General features: G+C 39.4%; 1 protein-coding gene and 1 long non-coding RNA gene across 2 annotated transcripts; both read left to right on the forward strand.

Annotated features, from left to right (window-relative positions):
* Positions 1–19,632: 19,632 nt before the first annotated feature.
* On the forward strand, positions 19,633–20,154 carry LOC121990925 (60S acidic ribosomal protein P2B-like). The gene is made up of 2 exons (XM_042544973.1): positions 19,633–19,806; positions 19,874–20,154. The coding sequence occupies exons 1-2, from the start codon at positions 19,719–19,721 to the stop codon at positions 20,152–20,154; spliced, it is 369 nt and encodes a 122-aa protein (XP_042400907.1). The 5' UTR covers positions 19,633–19,718.
* A 1,857-nt stretch (positions 20,155–22,011) lies between these two features.
* LOC121990087 lies at positions 22,012–22,453 on the forward strand. Its single transcript, XR_006114442.1, has 3 exons — positions 22,012–22,137; positions 22,215–22,305; positions 22,397–22,453. It is a non-coding gene; the product is annotated as an uncharacterized LOC121990087 (long non-coding RNA).
* The last annotated feature ends 542 nt before the right edge of the window (positions 22,454–22,995 follow it).

The following is a 22,995-nucleotide window of genomic DNA, read 5'->3' on the forward strand; positions in this document are numbered from 1 at the left end:
TGTGACATGTATTTTATGTAAGGAGTTAATCTATGGTTTCCATGCTAGAATAATTAATGGAAAATTAGTTTCATGATTTACATGTTTCGGCCAAGCATGAACAAGAAGACTAGGTAAGTTCAAAACTAAAACTAAGCATGTTTCCTTATTCTTTTGGTTATGTACCCTATGATAATGAGGTTGTTAACTTTTCTCTTACTTGTATGTTGTTTGAAACTCCATTTACATGCTCATGAATATTCGGCCAAGAAAGGAGTAAAGGCCTAGGAGAGTTTTAAAACCTAAGACCAAGCATGCTAAGATTTTTCCTAAGACAAGACATGAAGCTAAAATGTTATGCCATGATTGTATGTTAGTTATGAATCTTATTTCATGCTTATGAGGGTTCGGTTATGATGAGAGTTGAAGTCTAGGAAAGTTGAAACCAAGGCTAAGAGGCTCATGACCTTCTTGATAAAATAATATGAAACTAGTTGAGGTTTTATGGTTGCTTGTTATATAGAATTTTTGAATACATGTAACTTTCGGCCACATTAGGTTTTAGAGCTAGTATGTGTAGATTTTTAACTAAGTTTACTCATGTTGTTCCTTGTTATGAAGCCATGAAAATTGGGTAGGGTTTCCATGCTCTTATGCCACTAGAAACTTAGTTTCATGCTTGTTAAGTTTCGGCCACTACAAGTTTAAAGGGCCTAGAGAAATTTGAATCCAACTTATACATGCTTATGATGCCCTCGAGATATATGCTATGAAATGTAGTTGGGGTTCCCATGCTCTCATGTCACTAAAAATCTAATTCCATGATTTACATGTTTCGGCCACTACAAGTTTAAAGGCTTAGAAAAATTAGAACCCAACTTATATATGCTTATGATGTTCTTGTGATGTATGCTATGGAATGTAGTTGTGGTTTCATACTCTTATGCCACTAAAAACCTAATTCCATGATTGTTAGGTTCGGCCACCTTGAGTTAATGGGTCTAGGAAGTTTGAAATTTGAAACAAACATGCTTATGTTGTTCCTCAAGAAAATGTATAACATGTTGACTTAAGGTTCAACACCTCTATGCTACTTGTAACCTATGATGAAATAAGCTAGGGTTCGGCCATGATTATGATTAGGAGCTTAGGGAACTTAGAACCCAAACTAAATGTGCTTAAGTAGTTCCCTATGAAATATAATATGATATGAGTATAGGGTTTATATGTTTACATGTTGCTTAGAACTTGATTCCTCTTCATGAAAGGTTTCGGCCATGAAATAATTGGAAACCTAGGAGGGCTTTAAAATTTAGGTTAACATGCTTATGATCTTTCTTATGTTAGTATGTGAAGATATCATGAGAATTTTTATGTTTGTATGTTGTCTAGAGATCATGTGGACCTTTCATGACTTTCGGCCATATGGGTTTAGTGACTAGATATACCTCACATGCTATGAAGAGATGATATTTAGTGATTCCATGAATGGTTATGTCTTTTTATGATATGTGTTATGTTCTTTCATGTATGCTTATGACCCATGTATGTACTATGTGCTCAAACATGCTTACTTTATGACATGATAAAATGATACGTTCGTTATGTAAGCCTATGATTCATGCATGTGCTGTGTGCCCAAATATGCATGCTTCAAGATAAGTGATATGTTCATGATGTATGTTATGATTCATGCCTGTGCTGTGTGCCCAAATATGCATGTTTTATGATATGTTTAGAAATATGATATGCATGAAATGATAAGAACTATGATATATAAGTTAAGTCATGCTACTTTACTTTATGTATGACTTGTACCAAGGGTGGGCTCTATAAGCGCCCCGGGGTCGATGGACTAAGAAACGGGCCTCGTTAGGGATGGGCTCCTAAGTGCCCCTAGGTCGATGGACTAAGAAACGGGCCTAGTATGTATGCCTTGTAGGGTTCAAGACTTGCTACCTTGGACCTACATAGGACGCGCGCAATTATGTATGTGGTACAAGCCAGGGCCCTACTCATGTTGAGATTATGTTTAAGTATGTATTGTATAAGTTTTCAAAAGACATGTTGCATATGTTGCATGATATATGTTTAGGGATGTACCATGATTATACTTTATGATTACGCCATGCTAGTTATGCTGATGTTATGCTATGACAGGATACGTTTGATGATCATGATATGTTATGCCATGATAATTTATGTTATGTTATGATATGCCATGATATGCTCTTAACATGTTACACTTGTCTTTATGCCTTATGACTTGTGATTTTAATATGCTTGACGGTTTTTGTGAGTAGGAAAGGAACTTACTAAGCCATGAGTGCTCATAGCTTACTTTCTTGTACCTCAGATAAAGGCAAGGAATGGATGTACTAGGGGAGCAGCAGGAGGGCTTGAAGGATGTGTGCGGTAGTGGACTGGATAAAAGAAATGACCTGCTTTCATTTAATAAGAAATTTGCCATGTTGATATTTTTACTTTATGACTCCATGACTTTAAGTATGTGTTTGGTATTAAGACCCAAAATTTAGGATAAGCATGCTATGTGGACCTTTTATGTCTATTGTGACTTTTAAGTAAGAAAAAGGGTTTTTAAATTCTCTAAGTAAGACTTCCGCTGTGTTAAGTATGCAAGAGTCGTCAAGTAACCCCCGTCGCCTTAGCAGGAGGGGCGGGGCGTTACAGTTTGGTATCAGAGCCAAGTTAGCCTTTCCACTACACACATGTCAAGTCTCTATCCTACCGCTCCAAGTAAGATTTTATATGCTTAATGTAAATTTTATTTTAATTTTAATGCTTTGATATTATGCATGTTACTTACTCTTGATTTAGTTAATTTATTTTTGATGCTTAAATATTTTGCATGTTTACTTATTCTTGATTTAGTTAATTTCAATTTTGATGCTTTAATATTATGCATGTTTATTTACTCTTGATTTAGTTAATTTATCTTTGATGCTTTAGTATTCTGCATGTTTACTTATTCTTGATTTAGTTAATTTTAATTTTGATGCTCTAATATTCTGCATGTTTAATAATACTTCGAATTAGGATAGGTATGCATGATGGTAGGATAGGAATAGTAATAACCTTATGACAGCAAATAGGGTTAACGATAATTTGTTATTGTGTAATGAAGATAAACATGGCTAGGAGACGTACTATCTGAGCAGACGAGGCAATCACTTCACCAGATCTGACTCAGGTAGTCACCGACCTTCAACGTCAGATCACGGAACAACAACAGTTGATCACGACTTTGATGGGTCAACAAGGAACCCCTACCACCCCACCAGTAGTTCAGAATGCAGTGCCCGTTGTGCCACTAGTTGCACCAGTACCACCGGTAGCCCTTGCCCCAGTGGTTCGACAGGAGACCTATTTGATTCAGTGGTTGAGACTTAAACCGGAGAACTTCTCGGGTACTTGCGAGCCGTGGGATGCCCAGGCCTGGTTCAAGACCACCGTGGAACTTTTGGACTGGCCTGAATCATAGAAGATCAAATGTGTATCTTTCTGCTTCTCCGGAGATGCGAGAATGTGGTGGGAAAGAGTTAAAGCGAAGAGGCAAATTAATCTGATGAATTGAACGGACTTCGAGACAGAGTTCTTCGAAGAATTCTTTCATACGCAAGTGACGAACCGGCATTACGACGAGTTTACCGAGTTCCGGCAAGGTGACTTATTAGTGAACGAAGCAGTAAAGCGCTTCAACCGTCTAGCACGCCTTTGTCCTGAATTAGTGCGTACGGAGAGAGAAAGAGTCAGACTGATGCTGAAGATGCTTCGACCCAAGATAGCACTGAACGTGGCCGGCGGAGTTAATAGACCGCAGACTACAGAGGAATTAGTCAGCAGTGCACTGATTACGGAGCATTATCAGAAAGCAATGAAGGAGAATAAAGGTCAGACACGAGTCGAGGGACAGAAAGCCCAGAATACCAAAACAGGCTGGAAAGGAACTTCGACCGGAAAAAGAAAGCAGTGGGACAATGCAAAAAGTGGGTCAGTAAATAAGCAACCGAAATACCCCCAGTGCTCTATTTGTGGGAAGCTGCATTCTGGATTATGTCATAAAGGTACAAGAAAGTGCTACAATTGTGGACAGGAAGGAGATTTGGCCAGAGACTGCCCTACTCAGATGCAGGCACCATTCCAGCAGAACAACCAGAACAGGGGTGCTCCTTCACAGCTACACCAGATGCAAACGACTATAGAAGGGACTTCGATCAGCCAAGGGAGGTTGGAAGCCCCGCCAGGGATGATGAATGCCAGGGTTTTCGCGATTACTAGTGAAGATGCAGCGAACGCCTCTACCGTCGTTATAGGTCAGCTGCTTATTTTTAATCAGCATGCTTTAGTATTATTTGATACCGGGGCGACACACTCGTTCGTCTCAACACCATTTACAAAGAAACTAGACATACCGCCCAAACCCTAAAGGGTACATTTTTAACAACCCTACCATCCGGGGAAGTTATGCCGTCGGATCAAATGCTGCGGGTCATACCTATCCGAATCGCAGACAGGGAACTCTACTGCAATCTGATAGTACTTGACATGCGGGATTTTGACGTTATACTGGGCATGGACTTCTTGAGCAAGTACGGCGCCTCAATCGAGTGCCGTAATAAGAAGGTAGTCTTCCGACCTGAAGCTGAACCGATGTTTGAATTTATTGGGGAATCTGGAAAAGAAACTGAAAGATTCTTATCAGCGGTAAAGGCATAAAGTATGATAGACAAAGGTTGTAATGGATTTCTAGCGCAAGTGGTTGACACAAGACAAACTGGAAGTCAGAAACTAGAAGAGGTCAGAGTGGTATGCAACTATCCGGAATTATTTCCTGATGAACTACCGGGATTAGCACCCGACAGAGAAATAGAATTTACAATTGAGTTAGTTCTGGGTACTAAACCAATTTTCCAAAGCACCTTACCGAATGGCACCGACTGAGTTGAAAGAACTTCAAGAACAGCTACGAGAGTTACTTGACAAAGGATTTATTCGTCCTAGTCACTCTCCATGGGGTGCTCCAGTACTGTTTGTGAAAAAGAAGGATGGATCTATGCGAATGTGTATAGATTACCGAGCACTAAACAACGCGACAATCAAGAACAGATACCCCCTTCCGCGGATCGATGATCTGTTTGACCAATTGAAGGGAGCAATTGTCTTCTCAAAGATTGACTTAAGGTCTGGCTATCATCAAGTAAAAGTGAAACAAGAGGATATACCAAAGACAGCCTTTCGAACAAGATACGGGCATTATGAGTTTGTAGTTATGCCCTTCGGAGTGACAAATGCCCCTGCTGTGTTCATGGATTTGATGAATAGGGTCTTGCGGCATATCTCGACAAATTCGTGATTGTCTTCATTGACGATATTCTCATATACTCGAGAACTCAAGAAGAGCATGCCGAACACCTGAATATAGTATTGCAGATCCTTCGAGAAAAATAACTATATGCGAAATTCTCCAAATGTGAGTTCTGGCTTGATCAAATATCATTCTTGGGTCATATTATCTCCAAGGACAGAGTAATGGTAGATCCGAATAAGATTGAGGCTGTAAGCAACTGGAATAGGCCAAAGAACACCAGTGAAGTCAGAAGTTTTCTAGGACTAGCAGGCTACTACAGGAAGTTTGTGGAGGACTTCTCCAAGATAGCAGCCCCGATGACCCTTCTCACCAAGAAGAATAAAAAGTATGAATGGACGGACGACTGCGAGAAAAGTTTTACGGAATTGAAACGGAGACTGACCAGTGGTTCGGTTCTTACTCTTCCGGAAAGCAACAAGGACTTTGATATGTATAGCGATGCTTCCTTCTCAGGACTCGGAGCTGTACACATGTAAGAAGGCAAAGTCATTGCCTATGCCTCTAGACAGCTCAAAGAACATGAAAGGAACTACCCCGTTCATGATTTAGAGCTAGCAGCGATGGTCTTCGCTCTAAAGACATGGAGGCATTATTTATATGGGGCTCAGTGCAGGATATATACAGACCACCAGAGTCTGAAATATTTCTTCACGTATAAAGACCTAAATATGAGACAACGCAGATGGCTCGAGCTAGTCAAGGACTATGATTGCGAGATCTTTTATCACCCTGGTAAAGCATACAAGGTAGCCGATGCACTCAGCAGGAAGTCCGGCACTACCTGACGAAGCTATTTTAAGTTCGAGGACAAACTTTCTATGAGGTATGGGGTACTGTAACACTCACAAAATTATAAGATAAGTATATGAGTGTTATTTGCTTTAGAACATAAAAGAAGAAGAATCAAAGAAAAAGAAATAAGAGAAATAAAAAGAAGAGGTGAAGGTTTGAACCTTGAACCTCCCACCAAGGATATAAATAAAATTATGTATGTTAACCACTAGGATAATGAATAATATGTGAAAGGGAAATGATAGAAATTGTAGTTAAAAGTAAATATATAATTTAGTAAGGGAACAAGAGAAAAACCAATGAGCTTTCTTCCTCTTGTTTACCTCTTGGTTAACAAAAAGAGAAGCAAAAGACAAGTTGTCTTTCTCCCTTTCCTTCTCTATTTTCGTGGGGTTTAAGAGGATAATAAAGAGAAGAATTTAGGGAAGGGAATGAGGATATATTCTCATTAAGAAAATACATGCATGAGATAAGGAGGAAGGGAAGCAAAGTTCATTTTGGTAACTTCCACCTACTTAGCATAAAAAGGAAAGGAACTAAAGGTTTTCATTTTTTTTTTCCTTCTCCCTCACCCTTTTGCCGAGACTAGCATCCTCCTCCCTCATCTCCACAAGCCAAGTTTAGGTTTCTCCCTAAGAGAAAACTAAACTACAAGAAGGAGCCTTCAAGGTGTACCTTTCCAAGCAAGAGAAATCGAAAGGAGTGCTAGAAGAAGAAGCTCCCTACTTTCTCTTCACCAAGGGTACCATTTCTTAAGGATTAACAAGTAAACATTAGGTAAGCTTCCCCTCACCTGTGGTACAATGGTTTGTATGTTTTTTTTTTCATGGAGATAGATCGCTTAAAAAAAAACTTAAGATGTTGTTTAAGAAAATTTGGTCAAAAACAAGAAGAAGAGTTTAAGAAAGTTGTGATTAGATATGCTTTCTATTTTTCTTGTGACATCTATTTTATGTAATAAGTTAATCTATGGTTTCCATGCTAGAATAATTAATGGAAAATTAGTTTCATGATTTACATGTTTCGGCCAAGCATGAACAAGAAGACTAGGTAAGTTCAAATCTCAAACTAAGCATGTTTCCTTATTCTTTTGGTTATGTACCCTATGATAATGAGGTTGTTAACTTTTCTCTTACTTGTATGTTGTTTGAAACTCCATTTACATGCTCATGAATATTTGGCCAAGAAAGGAGTAAAGGCCTAGGAGAGTTTTAAAACCTAAGACCAAGCATGCTAAGATTTTTCCTAAGACAAGACATGAAGCTAAAATGTTATGCCATGATTGTATGTTAGTTATGAATCTTATTTCATGCTTATGAGGGTTCGGTTATGATGAGAGTTGAAGTCTAGGAAAGTTGAAACCAAGGCTAAGAGGCTCATGACCTTCTTGATAAAATAATATGAAACTAGTTGAGGTTTTATGGTTGCTTGTTATATAGAATTTTTGAATACATGTAACTTTCGGCCACATTAGGATTTAGAGCTAGTATGTGTAGATTTTTAACTAAGTTTACTCATGTTGTTCCTTGTTATGAAGCCATGAAAATTGGGTAGGGTTTCCATGCTCTTATGCCACTAGAAACTTAGTTTCATTCTTGTTAAGTTTCGGCCACTACAAGTTTAAAGGGCCTAGAGAAATTTGAATCCAACTTATACATGCTTATGATGCCCTTGAGATATATGCTATGAAATGTAGTTGGGGTTCCCATGCTCTCATGTCACTAAAAATCTAATTCCATGATTTACATGTTTCGGCCACTACAAGTTTAAAGGCTTAGAGAAATTAGAACCCAACTTATATATGCTTATGATGTTCTTGTGATGTATGCTATGGAATGTAGTCGTGGTTTCATACTCTTATGCCACTAAAAACCTAATTCCATGATTGTTAGGTTCGGCCACCTTGAGTTAATGGGTCTAGGAAGTTTGAAATTTGAAACAAACATGCTTATGTTGTTCCTCAAGAAAATGTATAACATGTTGGCTTAAGGTTCAACACCTCTATGCTACTTGTAACCTATGATGAGATAAGCTAGGGTTCGGCCATGATATGATTAGGAGCTTAGGGTACTTAGAACCCAAACTAAATGTGCTTAAGTAGTTCCCTATGAAATATAAATGAGTATAGGGTTTATATGTTTACATGTTGCTTAGAACTTGATTCCTCTTTATGAAAGGTTTCGGCCATGAAATAATTGGAAACTGAGGAGGGCTTTAAAATTTAGGTTAACATGCTTATGATCTTTCTTATGTTAGTATGTGAAGATATCATGAGAATTTTTATGTTTGTATGTTGTCAAGAGATCATGTGGACCTTTCATGACTTTCGGCCATATGGGTTTAGTGACTAGATATACCTCACATGCTATGAAGAGATGATATTTAGTGATTCCATGAATGGTTATGTCTTTTTAGGATATGTGTTATGTTCTTTCATGTATGCTTATGACCCATGTATGTACTATGTGCTCAAACATGCTTACTTTATGACATCATAAAATGATACGTTCGTTATGTAAGCCTATGATTCATGCATGTGCTGTGTGCCCAAATATGCATGCTTCAAGATAAGTGATATGTTCATGATGTATGTTATGATTCATGCATGTGATGTGTGCCCAAATATGCATGTTTTATGATATGTTAAGAAATATGATATGCATGAAATGATAAGAACTATGATATGTAAGTTAAGTCATGCTACTTTACTTTATGTATGGCTTGTACCAAGGGTGGGCTCCATAAGCGTCCCAGGGTCGATGGACTAAGAAACGGCCTCGTTAGGGATGGGCTCCTAAGTGCCCCTAGGTCGATGGACTAAGAAACGGGCCTAGTATGTATGCCTTGTAGAGTTCAAGACTTGCTACCTTGGACCTACATAGGACGCGCACAATTATGTATGTGGTACAAGCCAGGGCCCTAATCATGTTGAGATTATATTTAAGTATGTATTGTATAAGTTTTCAAAAGACATGTTGCATATGTTGCATGATATATGTTTAGGGATGTACCATGATTATACTTTATGATTACGCCATGATAGTTATGCTGAGGTTATGCTATGACAGGATACGTTTGATGATCATGATATGCTATGCCATGATAATTTATGTTATGTTATGATATGCCATGATATGCTCTTAACATGTTACACTTGTCTTTATGCCTTATGACTTGTGATTTTAATATGCTTGACGATTTTTGTGAGTAGGAAAGGAACTTACTGAGCCATGAGTGCTCATAGCTTACTTTCTTGTACCACAGATAAAGGCAAGGAATGGATGTACTAGGGGAGCATTAGGAGGGCTTGAAGGATGTGTGCGGTAGTGGACTGGCTAAAAGAAATGACCTGCTTTCATTTAATAAGAAATTTGCCATGTTGATGTTTTTACTTTATGACTCCATGACTTTAAGTATGTGTTTGGTATTAAGACCCAAAATTTAGGATAAGCATGCTATGTGGACCTTTTATGTCTATTGTGACTTTTAAGTAAGAAAAAGGGTTTTTAAATTCTCTAAGTAAGACTTCCGCTGTGTTAAGTATGCAAGAGTCGTCAAGTAACCCCCGTCGCCTTAGCAGGAGGGGCGGGGCGTTACATTTCGGAACTTACGGACATGATCCTCAGGATTTTTCCTGCTATCGTATTCCCTGATAGCATGGGGTCGATACCCCTTGGGCAACCTCTCCTCCAAGATTTTGGAAGAGAAGGGCACTTTCTCTTCCAATTCTGGCCGGCGTTCTTCGCGCGGGATGATAGACTTCCCTCTCTTCAAATCCTTGGGAAAAGAACTCTCAGCTACCGAAACTTGTGGCTACTCCTTGCGGTTGTAGCATCCGGGGTTTGGTTGATGGTACCCTGGCCCGACTCTCTATAGAAGGCAGGAGGAAATTCCAGAGGTTGTTTCCTCTTGGACCCCCGGTCTAAAGTGTGAGCCAGTTCTTTGGAAACCTCAGGTAACTTTTACAGTCTGGACGCGGTAGTTTGTTGCTTTTCGGAGGCCGCCTGCTTCTTAGCCTCTTTGAAGAGCTCGTATTCTCCTGCTATCAGGGTTACGTTGATTCTGCCCGAATCCTCCATCGTATCTTTCTGGAACAGGTTGTTGTGTTCCCACAGACGACGCCAAATTTAATCCCGTCCGGAACCTGAGTCAGACAAAGGCGGGCTACACTATTCTCGAGGTTGAAGGAAAGTCGCTGAGAAGCCTGGTCGATCTGGCACCCACCGAGAGAGCTTACACGAGCGGATGACGGGGGGTGATGGCGAAGCTGTAGGGACCTTTGTGCCCGCTAGAGGGGGGGTGAATAGCGGTTCTTCGCGCGCTTGAGTCGTTTACTTCATCTTGATGGTTTGCAGCGAAATACAACTCGAAGACAAACTATACAATGCTAACAAGTAGGATTTACTTGGTATCCACCTCAAGAAGAGGTGACTAATCCAAGGATCCACACACCAACTCACTCCTCCACTATGAAATACTCCTTCTCGATCCCAACCGGAGGTGGAGAAGTCTCGTACAAACTCAAACACACAAATACAACTCACACAAGAAGAGAAATACAAACATACAAGTGAAAACACTCTTCTTGCTTACTTGCTGTGTGTTGTTGTTGCCTCTTGAATCTTGGAGATGCACTCCAAGAACCCTCAAGAACAGGCAAGAAACTCGGAGGAAATCGCTGGTGAAGATCGCAGAAAACCGTAGGAAGAAATCACAAAGATCTCCAGAGAAAATGCTTCGTCAAGGCTTTAAACAGTGCTCCCAATCGATCCAATCCATCTCCAATCGATTGTCACATCAGCACCGCTCTATTGCAGTTGTCCATCACCTGCATCCTGCATAATGGTCGAATCCTAATCGATCAACTGATCGATTGGGAACATCTGAATCGATCGATGGATCGATTCAGAAGCTTTCTCTGTTCTCGCGATTGCGCGAGAACTCCCCTGCCCAATCGATTGGCTGATCGATCGGCAGCTCCCAATCGATCTCCCGATCGATTGGGAAGGCCTCTGTGCTCGCGAATTATGGTCCCAATCGATCTACCAATCGATTGGGCCATTCCTTCCTTCGCAACACACTCCAATCGATCCACTGATCGATTGGACCCTGGTTCAATCGATCGCCCGATCGATTGACCAGCCTGAACTTGACTCAAACTTAAGTCCAAAATCTCCAACCCAACTCCTGGTCAGCCGTGACCTATTGGGTCTCCATGCCTAGCATTTGACCATACCCGACCAACCTCGAACTAGCCTTCTAGCCTCCTCCATCAGCCTTGCGTCCCTCGGATATCTCCCCATCCTTCACGCCTTGCCTTTAAGAGCTTCCTTCGACCTCATCCTAGTTGTCAAGTTCTCCTTGCCAAGTCACATTAGGACTCACCTTGCCAAGACCACATGCTTGGACTTACAACCTTTGCCAAGATCACACTTGGACTTTCCAATTACCTGGCTCCTCACCAGGACTTTCTCCTTTGCCAAGATCACACTTGGACTTTCCAATTGCCTGGCTCCTCACCAGGACTTTCTCCTACCTAGCTCCTCACTAGGACTTTCCCGTTACCTAACTTCCAGTTAGGACTTCCCCAGTCAAGTCTCCTGTCATCCTTGACCTACTTGACTTGTCTTCTTATCAACCTGGTCAACCCTTTGACCATCTCCATAATCGGACGATTGCTCCAGCAATCTCCTTCTATTGTCAAACTCCTTATATTGTCAAACATCAAAACTCAAATCCTGACTCAAGCTTGACTCAACTTAAGCTTAGTTAAACTGGTCAACCTTGACCTAGGGAAATTACCCCAACAATCTCCTCCCTTTTGATGTTTGACAATACCTCTAAGTTAGGCTAAATCTCATAGCCTTAACCTCTTCTTTATACCAAGGAAAAATCTCATACCCTTAACCACTTCTTTATCACAAGACTAAATCTCATAGCCTTAACCTCTTCTTTATCACAAGGCTAAATCCCATAGCCTTAACTTCTTCTTTATACTAAGGCTAAATCCCATAGCCTTAACTTATTCTTTATACCAAGGCTAAATCTCATAGTCTTAACCTCTTCTTTATCACAAGGCTAAATTCCATAGCCTTAACCCTTTCATGATAAGGCATGAATGAAGGTTTCCTTCATTCTCTCTCTTTCCTAGAAGGCAAACTCCCCCTGCTTGGGATGAAGGCCTAACTTAACCTTCCATTCTCCCCCTTTGTCACACATCAAATCAGAAAACAAACTCTTCTCCATAAGAGTTAACTCTATGTTGTTTACAACCTCACATGTTGTTAACAACTCTACAATGAAGATCTCATATTCTTCATTGCCGCCAAAGCTCCCTCTTGATCTCTACTTCACTTCACAATGCTCATCCTAGAGCATGAATCAACTTCCCAATGAAACTCTCATTGATTGTATTCAATGCTCCCCCTTGAGCAGTAATCTTCTTCTCAATGCTCATCCAAGAGCATTTTTTACGCTACCAATGAAGGTCCGATCCCCTTCATTAATCCAATGCTCCCCCTTGAGCAATAATCTTCTTCACAATGCTCATCCGAGAGCATAAATCCTAACAATGAAGATAACCAATCTTCCATTGCTCCCCAATACTCAACCCTGAGTATTATCCAACATAAAGGTTTAACCCACCTTCCAAGATCTTTGAAAAGATTTTTATGTTCTTAAAGAGTAATTCCCCCTAAAAACATGGTCAAACTTCTATCATTGCACCAACAATAACTTGGAGTTCCTAAACAGTTTGGAAAACCAAAACTTGAAGTTTTGAGGTTCAAAATTCAATAATGAAATTAAACCCCAACCTAAACTTCACCTAAGTCTTCCTTAACCAATCCATACTTGCTTTCATCATGAAAGCTCCCCCTAAATATATACAAGTGTATTCCAAAGGGTTAGGAATGGTTAATGACCCTTGAAAACCAAAACTTGAAGTTTTGAGGTTCCAAAATTTGAAATTGAAACTAACCCCTTCCTAAACTTCACCTTGATTTATCTTAACCAATCCATACTTGTTTTCATTAAGAAAACTCCCCTAAATGTATACAAATGTATTCCAAGGGGCTTGGAGTGGTTAACGGGACTCGAAGTGACTTGAATGCTGAAATCAATCTTTTCTAGCCAAAATCAGACTTCCCAATCGATTGAAGTTGGGACTCAATCGATTGAAATCACTTCAATCGATCCATTGATCGATTCAGCAAGCTACTACTCGCAGAAATTCCCTTTGAATCGATCAACTGATCGATCTAGACTGGGTTAATCGATCGGCTGATCGATTCACTGACCTTCTATTCGTGGGAATGGACTTCTCAATCCATCGACTGATCGATCGAAACCATCCCAATCGATCGGCTGATCGATTGGGTTTTTGATTTCCTGAAATTCAATTTCGGTGAAATTCAAAAACTCTCCAAAAATTCTACACAACTCTAAAAATCATAAAACTTTATGTAGACATTTCTTAGGGTATATATTATCAAGGAAAAATAGTTTTCTATAAAAATACTTCTCATTTTCAAAGATTGATACAAATTTGAAAACTTGTAAAAACTTTAGTGTTTTCTTCAAGTTTATGTCTAACTATTCAATGATGATCACTATCAAAAGATAGTCTTCACTAAGGTTTTCCAAAATCTTTTTAAAATCATTTTCAAAACCAATCTCCAACCATATTCCTTGGGCTCAATGCACATGACTTGTACATTAACTTTCCCAATGATTGGAAAACACATAACTATGTGTTTTGATGAACCTAAAACTCAACAAGATGCACTAAATCAACATCTTGAGTTTTGTTCACCATCCTAACATCTCACTTGTATCTAATGTGTACTAAAACACATACAAATCATCTTATGATTCTTTGTGAGATGTATATTTGGTTTTGCCCTAAACTAAGGGATCATGCATAACTATCTAGGCATTGGGAGACTTGTGATCATCCACCTAGGATGTCACTTGGTGTCATCCCACTTGTTGGGATATTTAACATTTAAAATAGATGTCATTTATCCTTAATGACAAGGAAATTAAAATAATGCATGATGTTATGACATACATCAACAAGAAATAATTTTAAAAAGAAAGTTTCCTATAACTACATGATGTATGTATGACATGACATGGTATTTTTGTATATTTCATAATAATCATGAATGCAAAAATAAATATGATGTCATGACATATGATGGGCAAACAAAGCATGACTAATTAGCATACATAAGATACCTAGATTGTGTAACACCCACAAAATTATAAGATAAGTATATGGGTGTCATTTGCTTTAGAACATAAAAGAAGAACAATCAAAGAAAAAAGAAATAAGAGAAATAAAAAGAAGAGGTGAAGGTTTGAACCTTGAACCTCCCACCAAGAATAGAAATAAAATTATGTATGTTAACCACTAGGATAATGAATAATATGTGAAAGGGAAATGATAGAAATTGTAGTTAAAAGTAAAGATATAATTTAGAAAGGGAACAAGAGAAAAACCAATGAGCTTTCTTCCTCTTGTTTACCTCTTGGTTAAGAAAAAGAGAAGCAAAAGACAAGTTGTCTTTCTCCCTTTCCTTCTCTATTTTCGTGGGGTTTATGAGGATAATAAAGAGAAGAATTTAGGGAAGGGAATGAGGACATATTCTCATTAAGAAAATACATGCATGAGATAAGGAGGAAGGGAAGCAAAGTTCATTTTGGTAACTTCCACCTACTTAGCATAAAAAGGAAAGGAACTAAAGGTTTTCATTTTTTTTTCCTTCTCCCTCACCCTTTTGCCGAGACTAGCATCCTCCTCCCTCATCTCCACAAGCCAAGTTTAGGTTTCTCCCTAAGAGAAAACTAAACTACAAGAAGGAGCCTTCAAGGTGTACCTTTCCAAGCAAGAGAAATCGAAAGGAATGCTAGAAGAAGAAGCTCCCTACTTTCTCTTCACCAAGGGTACCATTTCTTATGGATTAACAAGTAAACATTAGGTAAGCTTCCCCTCACCTGTGGTACAATGGTTTGTATGTTTTTTTTTCATGGAGATAGATCGCTTAAAAAACTTAAGTTGTTGTTTAAGAAAATTCGGTCAAAAACAAGAAGAAGAGTTTAAGAAAGTTGTGATTGGATATGCTTTCTATTTTTCTTGTGACATGTATTTTATGTAAGAAGTTAATCTATGGTTTCCATGCTAGAATAATTAATGGAAAATTAGTTTCATGATTTACATGTTTCGGCCAAGCATGAACAAGAAGACTAGGTAAGTTCAAAACTCAAACTAAGCATGTTTCCTTATTCTTTTGGTTATGTACCCTATGATAATGAGGTTGTTAACTTTTCTCTTACTTGTATGTTGTTTGAAACTCCATTTACATGCTCATGAATATTCGGCCAAGAAAGGAGTAAAGGCCTAGGAGAGTTTTAAAACCTAAGACCAAGCATGCTAAGATTTTTCCTAAGACAAGACATGAAGCTAAAATGTTATGCCATGATTGTATGTTAGTTATGAATCTTATTTCATGCTTATGAGGGTTCGGTTATGATGAGAGTTGAAGTCTAGGAAAGTTGAAACCAAGGCTAAGAGACTCATGACCTTCTTGATAAAATAATATGAAACTAGTTGAGGTTTTATGGTTGCTTGTTATATAGAATTTTTGAATACATGTAACTTTCGGCCACATTAGGTTTTAGAGCTAGTATGTGTAGATTTTTAACTAAGTTTACTCATGTTGTTCCTTGTTATGAAGCCATGAAAATTGGGTAGGGTTTCCATGCTCTTATGCCACTAGAAACTTAGTTTCATGCTTGTTAAGTTTCGGCCACTACAAGTTTAAAGGGCCTAGAGAAATTTGAATCCAACTTATACATGCTTATGATGCCCTTGAGATATATGCTATGAAATGTAGTTGGGGTTCCCATGCTCTCATGTCACTAAAAATCTAATTCCATGATTTACATGTTTCGGCCACTACAAGTTTAAAGGCTTAGAGAAATTAGAACCCAACTTATATATGCTTATGATGTTCTTGTGATGTATGCTATGGAATGTAGTTGTGGTTTCATACTCTTATGCCACTAAAAACCTAATTCCATGATTGTTAGGTTCAGCCACCTTGAGTTAATGGGTCTAGGAAGTTTGAAATTTGAAACAAACATGCTTATGTTGTTCCTCAAGAAAATGTATAACATGTTGGCTTAAGGTTCAGCACCTCTATGCTACTTGTAACCTATGATGAGATAAGCTAGGGTTCGGCCATGATATGATTAGGAGCTTAGGGTACTTAGAACCCAAACTAAATGTGCTTAAGTAGTTCCCTATGAAATATAAATGAGTATAGGGTTTATATGTTTACATGTTGCTTAGAACTTGATTCCTCTTCATGAAAGGTTTCAGCCATGAAATAATTGGAAACCTAGGAGGGCTTTAAAATTTAGGTTAACATGCTTATGATCTTTCTTATGTTAGTATGTGAAGATATCATGAGAATTTTTATGTTTGTATGTTGTCAAGAGATCATGTGGACCTTTCATGACTTTCGGCCATATGGGTTTAGTGACTAGATATACCTCACATGCTATGAAGAGATGATATTTGGTGATTCCATGAATGGTTATGTCTTTTTAGGATATGTGTTATGTTCTTTCATGTATGCTTATGACCCATGTATGTACTATGTGCTCAAACATGCTTACTTTATGACATCATAAAATGATACGTTCGTTATGTAAGCCTATGATTCATGCATGTGCTGTGTGCCCAAATATGCATGCTTCAAGATAAGTGATATGTTCATGATGTATGTTATGATTCATGCATGTGATGTGTGCCCAAATATGCATGTTTTATGATATGTTAAGAAATATGATATGCATGAAATGATAAGAACTATGATATGTAAGTTAAGTCACGCTACTTTACTTTATGTATGGCTTGTACCAAGGGTGGGCTCCATAAGCGCCCCGGGGTCGATGGACTAAGAAACGGGCCTCGTTAGGGATGGGCTCCTAAGTGCCCCTAGGTCGATGGACTAAGAAACGGGCCTAGTATGTATGCCTTGTAGGGTTCAAGACTTGCTACCTTGGACCTACATAGGACGCGCACAATTATGTATGTGGTACAAGCCAGGGCCCTAATCATGTTGAGATTATGTTTAAGTATGTTTTGTATAAGTTTTCAAAAGACATGTTGCATATGTTGCATGATATATGTTTAGGGATGTACCATGATTATACTTTATGATTACGCCATGCTAGTTATGCTGAGGTTATGCTATGACAGGATACGTTTGATGATCATGATATGTTATGCCATGATAATTTATGTTATGTTATGATATGCCATGATATGCTCTTAACATGTTACACTTGTCTTTATGCCTTATGACTTGTGATTTTAATATGCTTGACGGTTTTTGTGAGTAGGAAAGGAACTTACTGAGCCATGAGTGCTCATAGCTTACTTTCTTGTACCACAGATAAAGGCAAGGAATGGATGTACTAGGGGAGCAGCAGGAGGGCTTGAAGGATGTGTGCGGTAGTGGACTGGCTAAAAGAAATGACCTGCTTTCATTTAATAAGAAATTTGCCATGTTGATGTTTTTACTTTATGACTCCATGACTTTAAGTATGTGTTTGGTATTAAGACCCAAAATTTAGGATAAGCATGCTATGTGGACCTTTTATGTCTATTGTGACTTTTAAGTAAGAAAAATGTTTTTAAATTCTCTAAGTAAGACTTCCGCTGTGTTAAGTATGCAAGAGTCGTCAAGTAACCCCCGTCGCCTTAGCAGGAGGGGCAGGGCGTTACAGATTGCCTATCTAAGTGTCCTTAAAACTTAGCTAATCTTAAAATTAAATCCTAGATTGCCCAATTTCATCAAGAAAGTGTCAAACCCCAACTTGGCATTTCTTTAATCTCTTGATTTATTTATGCCAATTAAAATTAAGCACATTTCCCAAATTTTGGCATATTTTTCCTTCCGAAAGGGTAATCGCCTATATTTTAAGCCCGGATTTGCCCTTTACTCCATAAGAACATACCAAAAACCTAACTTGGTAGTTCATATGATTCTCCAAATTGTGCCAATTTAATTTACACATGATTCCTTAAGATTTGGCACATGTTACTCTTTCCAAGAGTGACAATTTGGATTAAGGTTTACATTTCACTTAGCCCATTAAGAGAACACTAAAATCTCAACTTAGCATCTCTTCTGGTTTTCCTTTAAGTGTGCCAATTTTAACCTAATTACAAATCTTCAAAACTTGGCACTTTTTTGCTCTTCAAGGCTTAATCATATTTGATTAAAGCATGGGTTTTCTCTTAATTCCTTAAGAAAGTATCAAAATTCTAACTTGATTTTTCTTATACTTTTCTTAAGTGTGCCAATTTAGATTAACTTCAACTCTTCAAATTTTGGCACATATATTACTCTTTCAAAGAGTAACCCAATACTCCTTTTCATTTTCAAAGGTTAACAATAACCTTAAAAATGCTCTCAAGTGTCAACTTTACCAAGGTTGGGTTAACTACCTTTCCAATTGGAGTTAACACTCTCTAAACCCATCTAGGGTGTAGAGAATATGCTCCTAGGAACCCAAAACCTATTGGTGCTCCTTGGATGCTCTAGGTACTCACTAGGGATAACTTCCCTAGATACCTTCCTAAGGACCTTTCTAGGCTTCTTAAAACCTTGGTCACTTCTACTAGGTCACTCCTAGGGATACCTCCCCTTGTAACCTTCTTTGTCACTTTATTTGGCCTTTTTGGAGCCTTAATCACCTTGGTCTTGACAAAACACTACAACAAAATCGCTCATAGACATCAGTGGAACAACAACAGTTTTAAGCAAAAACCGATGTCTTTGAGTATTTTACACCGGTTTTTCCAAAAACCGGTGTCTATGAGCGCAGATTTTCGCTCATAGACATCGGTTTTTTTAGCCGATGTCTATGAGCGCCTTTTTTTCATTAATAGACACCGATTTTAACCGCGGTTTTTAAAACCGATGTCTATGAACCAAAATTCTAGCGGACTTTCTTAGTGCCCTTTCTTTTGGGTTTCTCCTCGCCTTGGATGAAGCAACCAGCCAATTTATCTCCTCGCCTTGGGTTTCTCCTCTTCCTTTGATCCCATTTCTCACTCCCTCTTCCCCCTTCTTTTGTTCCTTTTCATTCCGTCGATCTGTTGGCCAGATGAAGAAAGGCTGAGTTCTGGTGGAGCCGGCGGCGGCAGTAGCGGAGACGCGGTTCCGCGACGTGCGGAAGCGGCCGTGGGGGCGGTTCGCGGCCGAGATCAGGGACCCCTGGAAGAAGGTCAGGGTGTGGCTCGGAACCTTCGCGTTCCGTGGTTCCAAGGCCAAGACCAACTTTCCCCTAGCCGCCGCCGCTGCGTCTCCCACCCCTACTCCTGCATTCCGCTGCCCTCCCTCCGCTGACCCAACCCTAGGGTTTTGATAAGATACAAATTGGAATTAAGCCGACCCACCACATTCTACGCACTCATCACCGAGAGGTCCGAGACCTTGCAACAGCGGCATCGTCGTCTGCAAATCTCGAAGCGAAGATGAAAATTGTGGTGGCTTATCTCCTGGCCGTCCTCGGCAGCAACCCCAACCCCTCCGCCGATGATATCAGATCCATCCTTGAATCAGGTCGAACTCTCTTCCCTCTCATATTTATCTTGGTTTCATTTCAGTGATCCTTGTTTCTTGCTTGTAGTGGGAGCGGAGGCAGAGGATAAGAGGATCAACCACTTCCTCGCGGAAGTCAAGGGCAAGGACATAACGGAAGTCATCGCTGCCGGCCGGGAGAAGTTCGCTTCCGTGCGCTCCGGTGGCTCTGTGGCTGCCATCGGGGTCGCCGCCCCTGGTAGCGGCGGTGCGGGCGGTGCCCCAGATGCAGAGGAGCCTAAGAAGGAGGAGAAGGTGGAGGAGAAGGAGGAATCCGACGAGGTGAAACTCCCTGTCTTTCCCTTCCGCAAATTTTCGTTTCCGACATAAATTTGTGGTTTTTTTTCTTTCTCGTTTCCAATTTCTATTTTTGGAAAGCACAAGCTATGGAGATTGGTTTGATTGCTATTTGTTGTAAGTTTTGAAGGTAATGGCAATCTTTTTTATTTTATATACTAGCATATCACTTAAACGGCTACAAGTATGCCACTTTTTCCAAATTTAATAGCACATGGTAAAGTCCTATCTTGTGATCAAGGTTCACAAAGCATATACAGAGGCATAAAGTCATGCATACAAAGACTGAATATTGTTAGTAAAGTGAATAAACTCTCAAGTATTTGGATTAATTAGAGTTGAAGATGTAAGGGGTGGAGGGAAAAAGGAAATCTTTGTTAGTATTAATGATAAGTCGCCATGATGATTACCATTGTTATTGCTAAATTTGTTGATCTCCTATGTTTAACTCATACCTCAAGTATGTAATTAAATGGTTTAATTTCATACTTTTTCGTATTGTTGTGCATACATAGGATTTTGTTTCTCTGCAGGGAGTTAGATGAGTGGTTTATAGACACCTAGTTGCATCTCTTATTTTCCTCTACATGTATGCACATTTTTTGACATCGGTTGGCAATTCATGTGTATTTATCTTTATTTTAACATACTTCTTGTTGGAGATCGGACGGCCGGCTTGAAGGGGGGTTGGATAGACGGCACCCCCAAATCCTTGCTTCCTACACTATTATTAGCTTGCGCAGCGGAAATACAAACAAAACAAACAAGCTAAACTAAAACGAAGACAAGAAATGAAATGCAAACCAATACACGTCCGTTTAACGTGGTTCGGAGATTAGGGCTCCTACTCCACGGCTGTCCGTAAGGTGGACGATCCCGATCCTTCGGTGGATTACTCCCCGGCAAACTCCGGCTAGCACAATCCTCCTTGTCGGTGGAGAAACCTCGTCACAACTCGATCAAGAACACTTGGATTGCTAGGGCACTAGTTGACTACTAATTAGAGGTTACCCACCACTAATTTCGTCAACACAAACCAAGCTCCCAAGCTTTGGTTTTATAGGCCACGGTTGAAAACCCGCCTACTCGCCTAACAATCGACTGCCCTCTGTGGAAATTCGACCGTTACATCCCAACGGCTCGATTTCACACATTCTGCTCACGCCCGATCGGCGCCGCATCGACGCCAAAACATGCACGATCACGATCGCTACAAGATCGCTACGAACGCTTACAAGATCGCTACAAAAACTAAAACTAGGATTTTACTCCGAGTACAATCTCTCGTGCACTCGTACCCTCACCCTTATGACTCACTTGATTCTTCCTTTGCAGCTTTGACCTTTTGCCTTCAAGCCTACTTCCTTTGGCTCTCGTCCCTCGGATGCATTCAAGCCCGCGGCTCGTACCCAATGCCATCCTTCGCGTATGCCTCGAAGTCGCTTCCCTCGGCCCTTGTCCTCGCTGCCTTGTCCACGGTCCCTCGGATGCTCCATCCTTCACCGGACCCGAAGCCATCAACCTGAGTCATATGTGTATCCTGCAAACCTGCACAACTCAAATACACATATCAAATACAAGGGTGAACCTAACTTAAACCCTTTGCCCAAACACCAAAACACATGGTCCCGCGGACCATTGGGATTGCTCCAACACTTCTAACTTTTAACTATGACCAGTGCTTCTTGAATTATCTTTGAAGGTTTGGAATCTTCAACCCAGCAGTCGTGTATGATCACCTGGGAGAAATTTATTCAGCACTTATTCTGGGAAGCTTAGTGTTCTGCATTTTGTTATACTTGAAAGTGAGCTTCTGTAAATTTCAATCTAGCTTTTCCTATGGTTATTACTGTCCTTTGTTCCTAATTTGAGAGCAAGGAAAGGAGTAGCAACACTAAGCAGTTCAAAGAATTTAACTGCTACGAGAACTGTTTCAATTCAAAAACCATCTGTTTTAAAGGAGAAAAGCAAGTTGTCCTCTGGCCAACCTTCAAAAAATGCTAAGAATGTGACCAAGTAAGGATTTCGATTTTGCAGATATTCTATCATGAATTACCATGACATGTTTTTATCTATAACTGGTGTCCTGGTAGTGTTGCTGCAAAGAATATAACGTCTATTGGAATTGCACAAGAAAATCAAGCTATTAAAAGGCAAAAGCTGGATGATGGAAGATCCAAACAGGTTAATACTTTTGAAATATTTTTTCTAATAACCTTTTTTTACTTGGGACAGTATAATTATTAATATTTCATTTTGATATGGTCATAAATAGATACACAATTTGAAAAATAGAGTTCTACTCCATAAGTCGAGATTGGGTTTAGCTAGTGCTCCTGACGTGCACTCCTCTGGTGCTAAAGTTGGCCAGGGAGAGAAACCATTGCAGCAGGTACATGATAATATGGTCAACTTTATTCTTCTGATAATTAGATGAGTGTTGAAACCATTCAGTAAGACCTTCATTTGCTCATGCATCATCATCTTTAGGATGATGCAGCTTCAGTCAAACAAAGACGGCCTGCACTTACTTTTAATCACTGTTACCTAATCATGGCAGGTTATGTGCCAATGCTTAAACTTTTATTAGCTATATTTGATAGTGAAGGATTTTATCTGTTACTTGTTCCCAGATGTATCACTATTTTTACATATTACAATTATGTTTGCATGGGTGCACTCTATTCTTGCATTTCCATTCTCTGTACTAATGGTTACATGAGATTTCTCCAATCTGCATATAGATTAAACTATATTTGTGTATGTAAGTGTACTTTGTAGAATATGTAGCAGTCTTACTTTCTTCTGGTTGTCTCTTTAACCAATTGATTCTCTTTTGCATCTTAACTGTGCATGTTTATCCTCAACAAACAT

This window comes from Zingiber officinale, chromosome 6B, assembly GCF_018446385.1.
Source record: "Zingiber officinale cultivar Zhangliang chromosome 6B, Zo_v1.1, whole genome shotgun sequence".
In the NCBI taxonomy this organism is placed as follows: domain Eukaryota; kingdom Viridiplantae; phylum Streptophyta; class Magnoliopsida; order Zingiberales; family Zingiberaceae; genus Zingiber; species Zingiber officinale.

Excerpts from the sequence above, each read along its gene's own strand:
- LOC121990925 (XM_042544973.1), top strand. The coding sequence starts at position 19,719 with ATGAAAATTGTGGTGGCTTATCTCCTGGCCGTCCTCGGCAGCAACCCC. Across the intron at positions 19,807-19,873 it reads CAGATCCATCCTTGAATCAG|TGGGAGCGGAGGCAGAGGAT; the intron begins GTCGAACTCTCT and ends TCTTGCTTGTAG.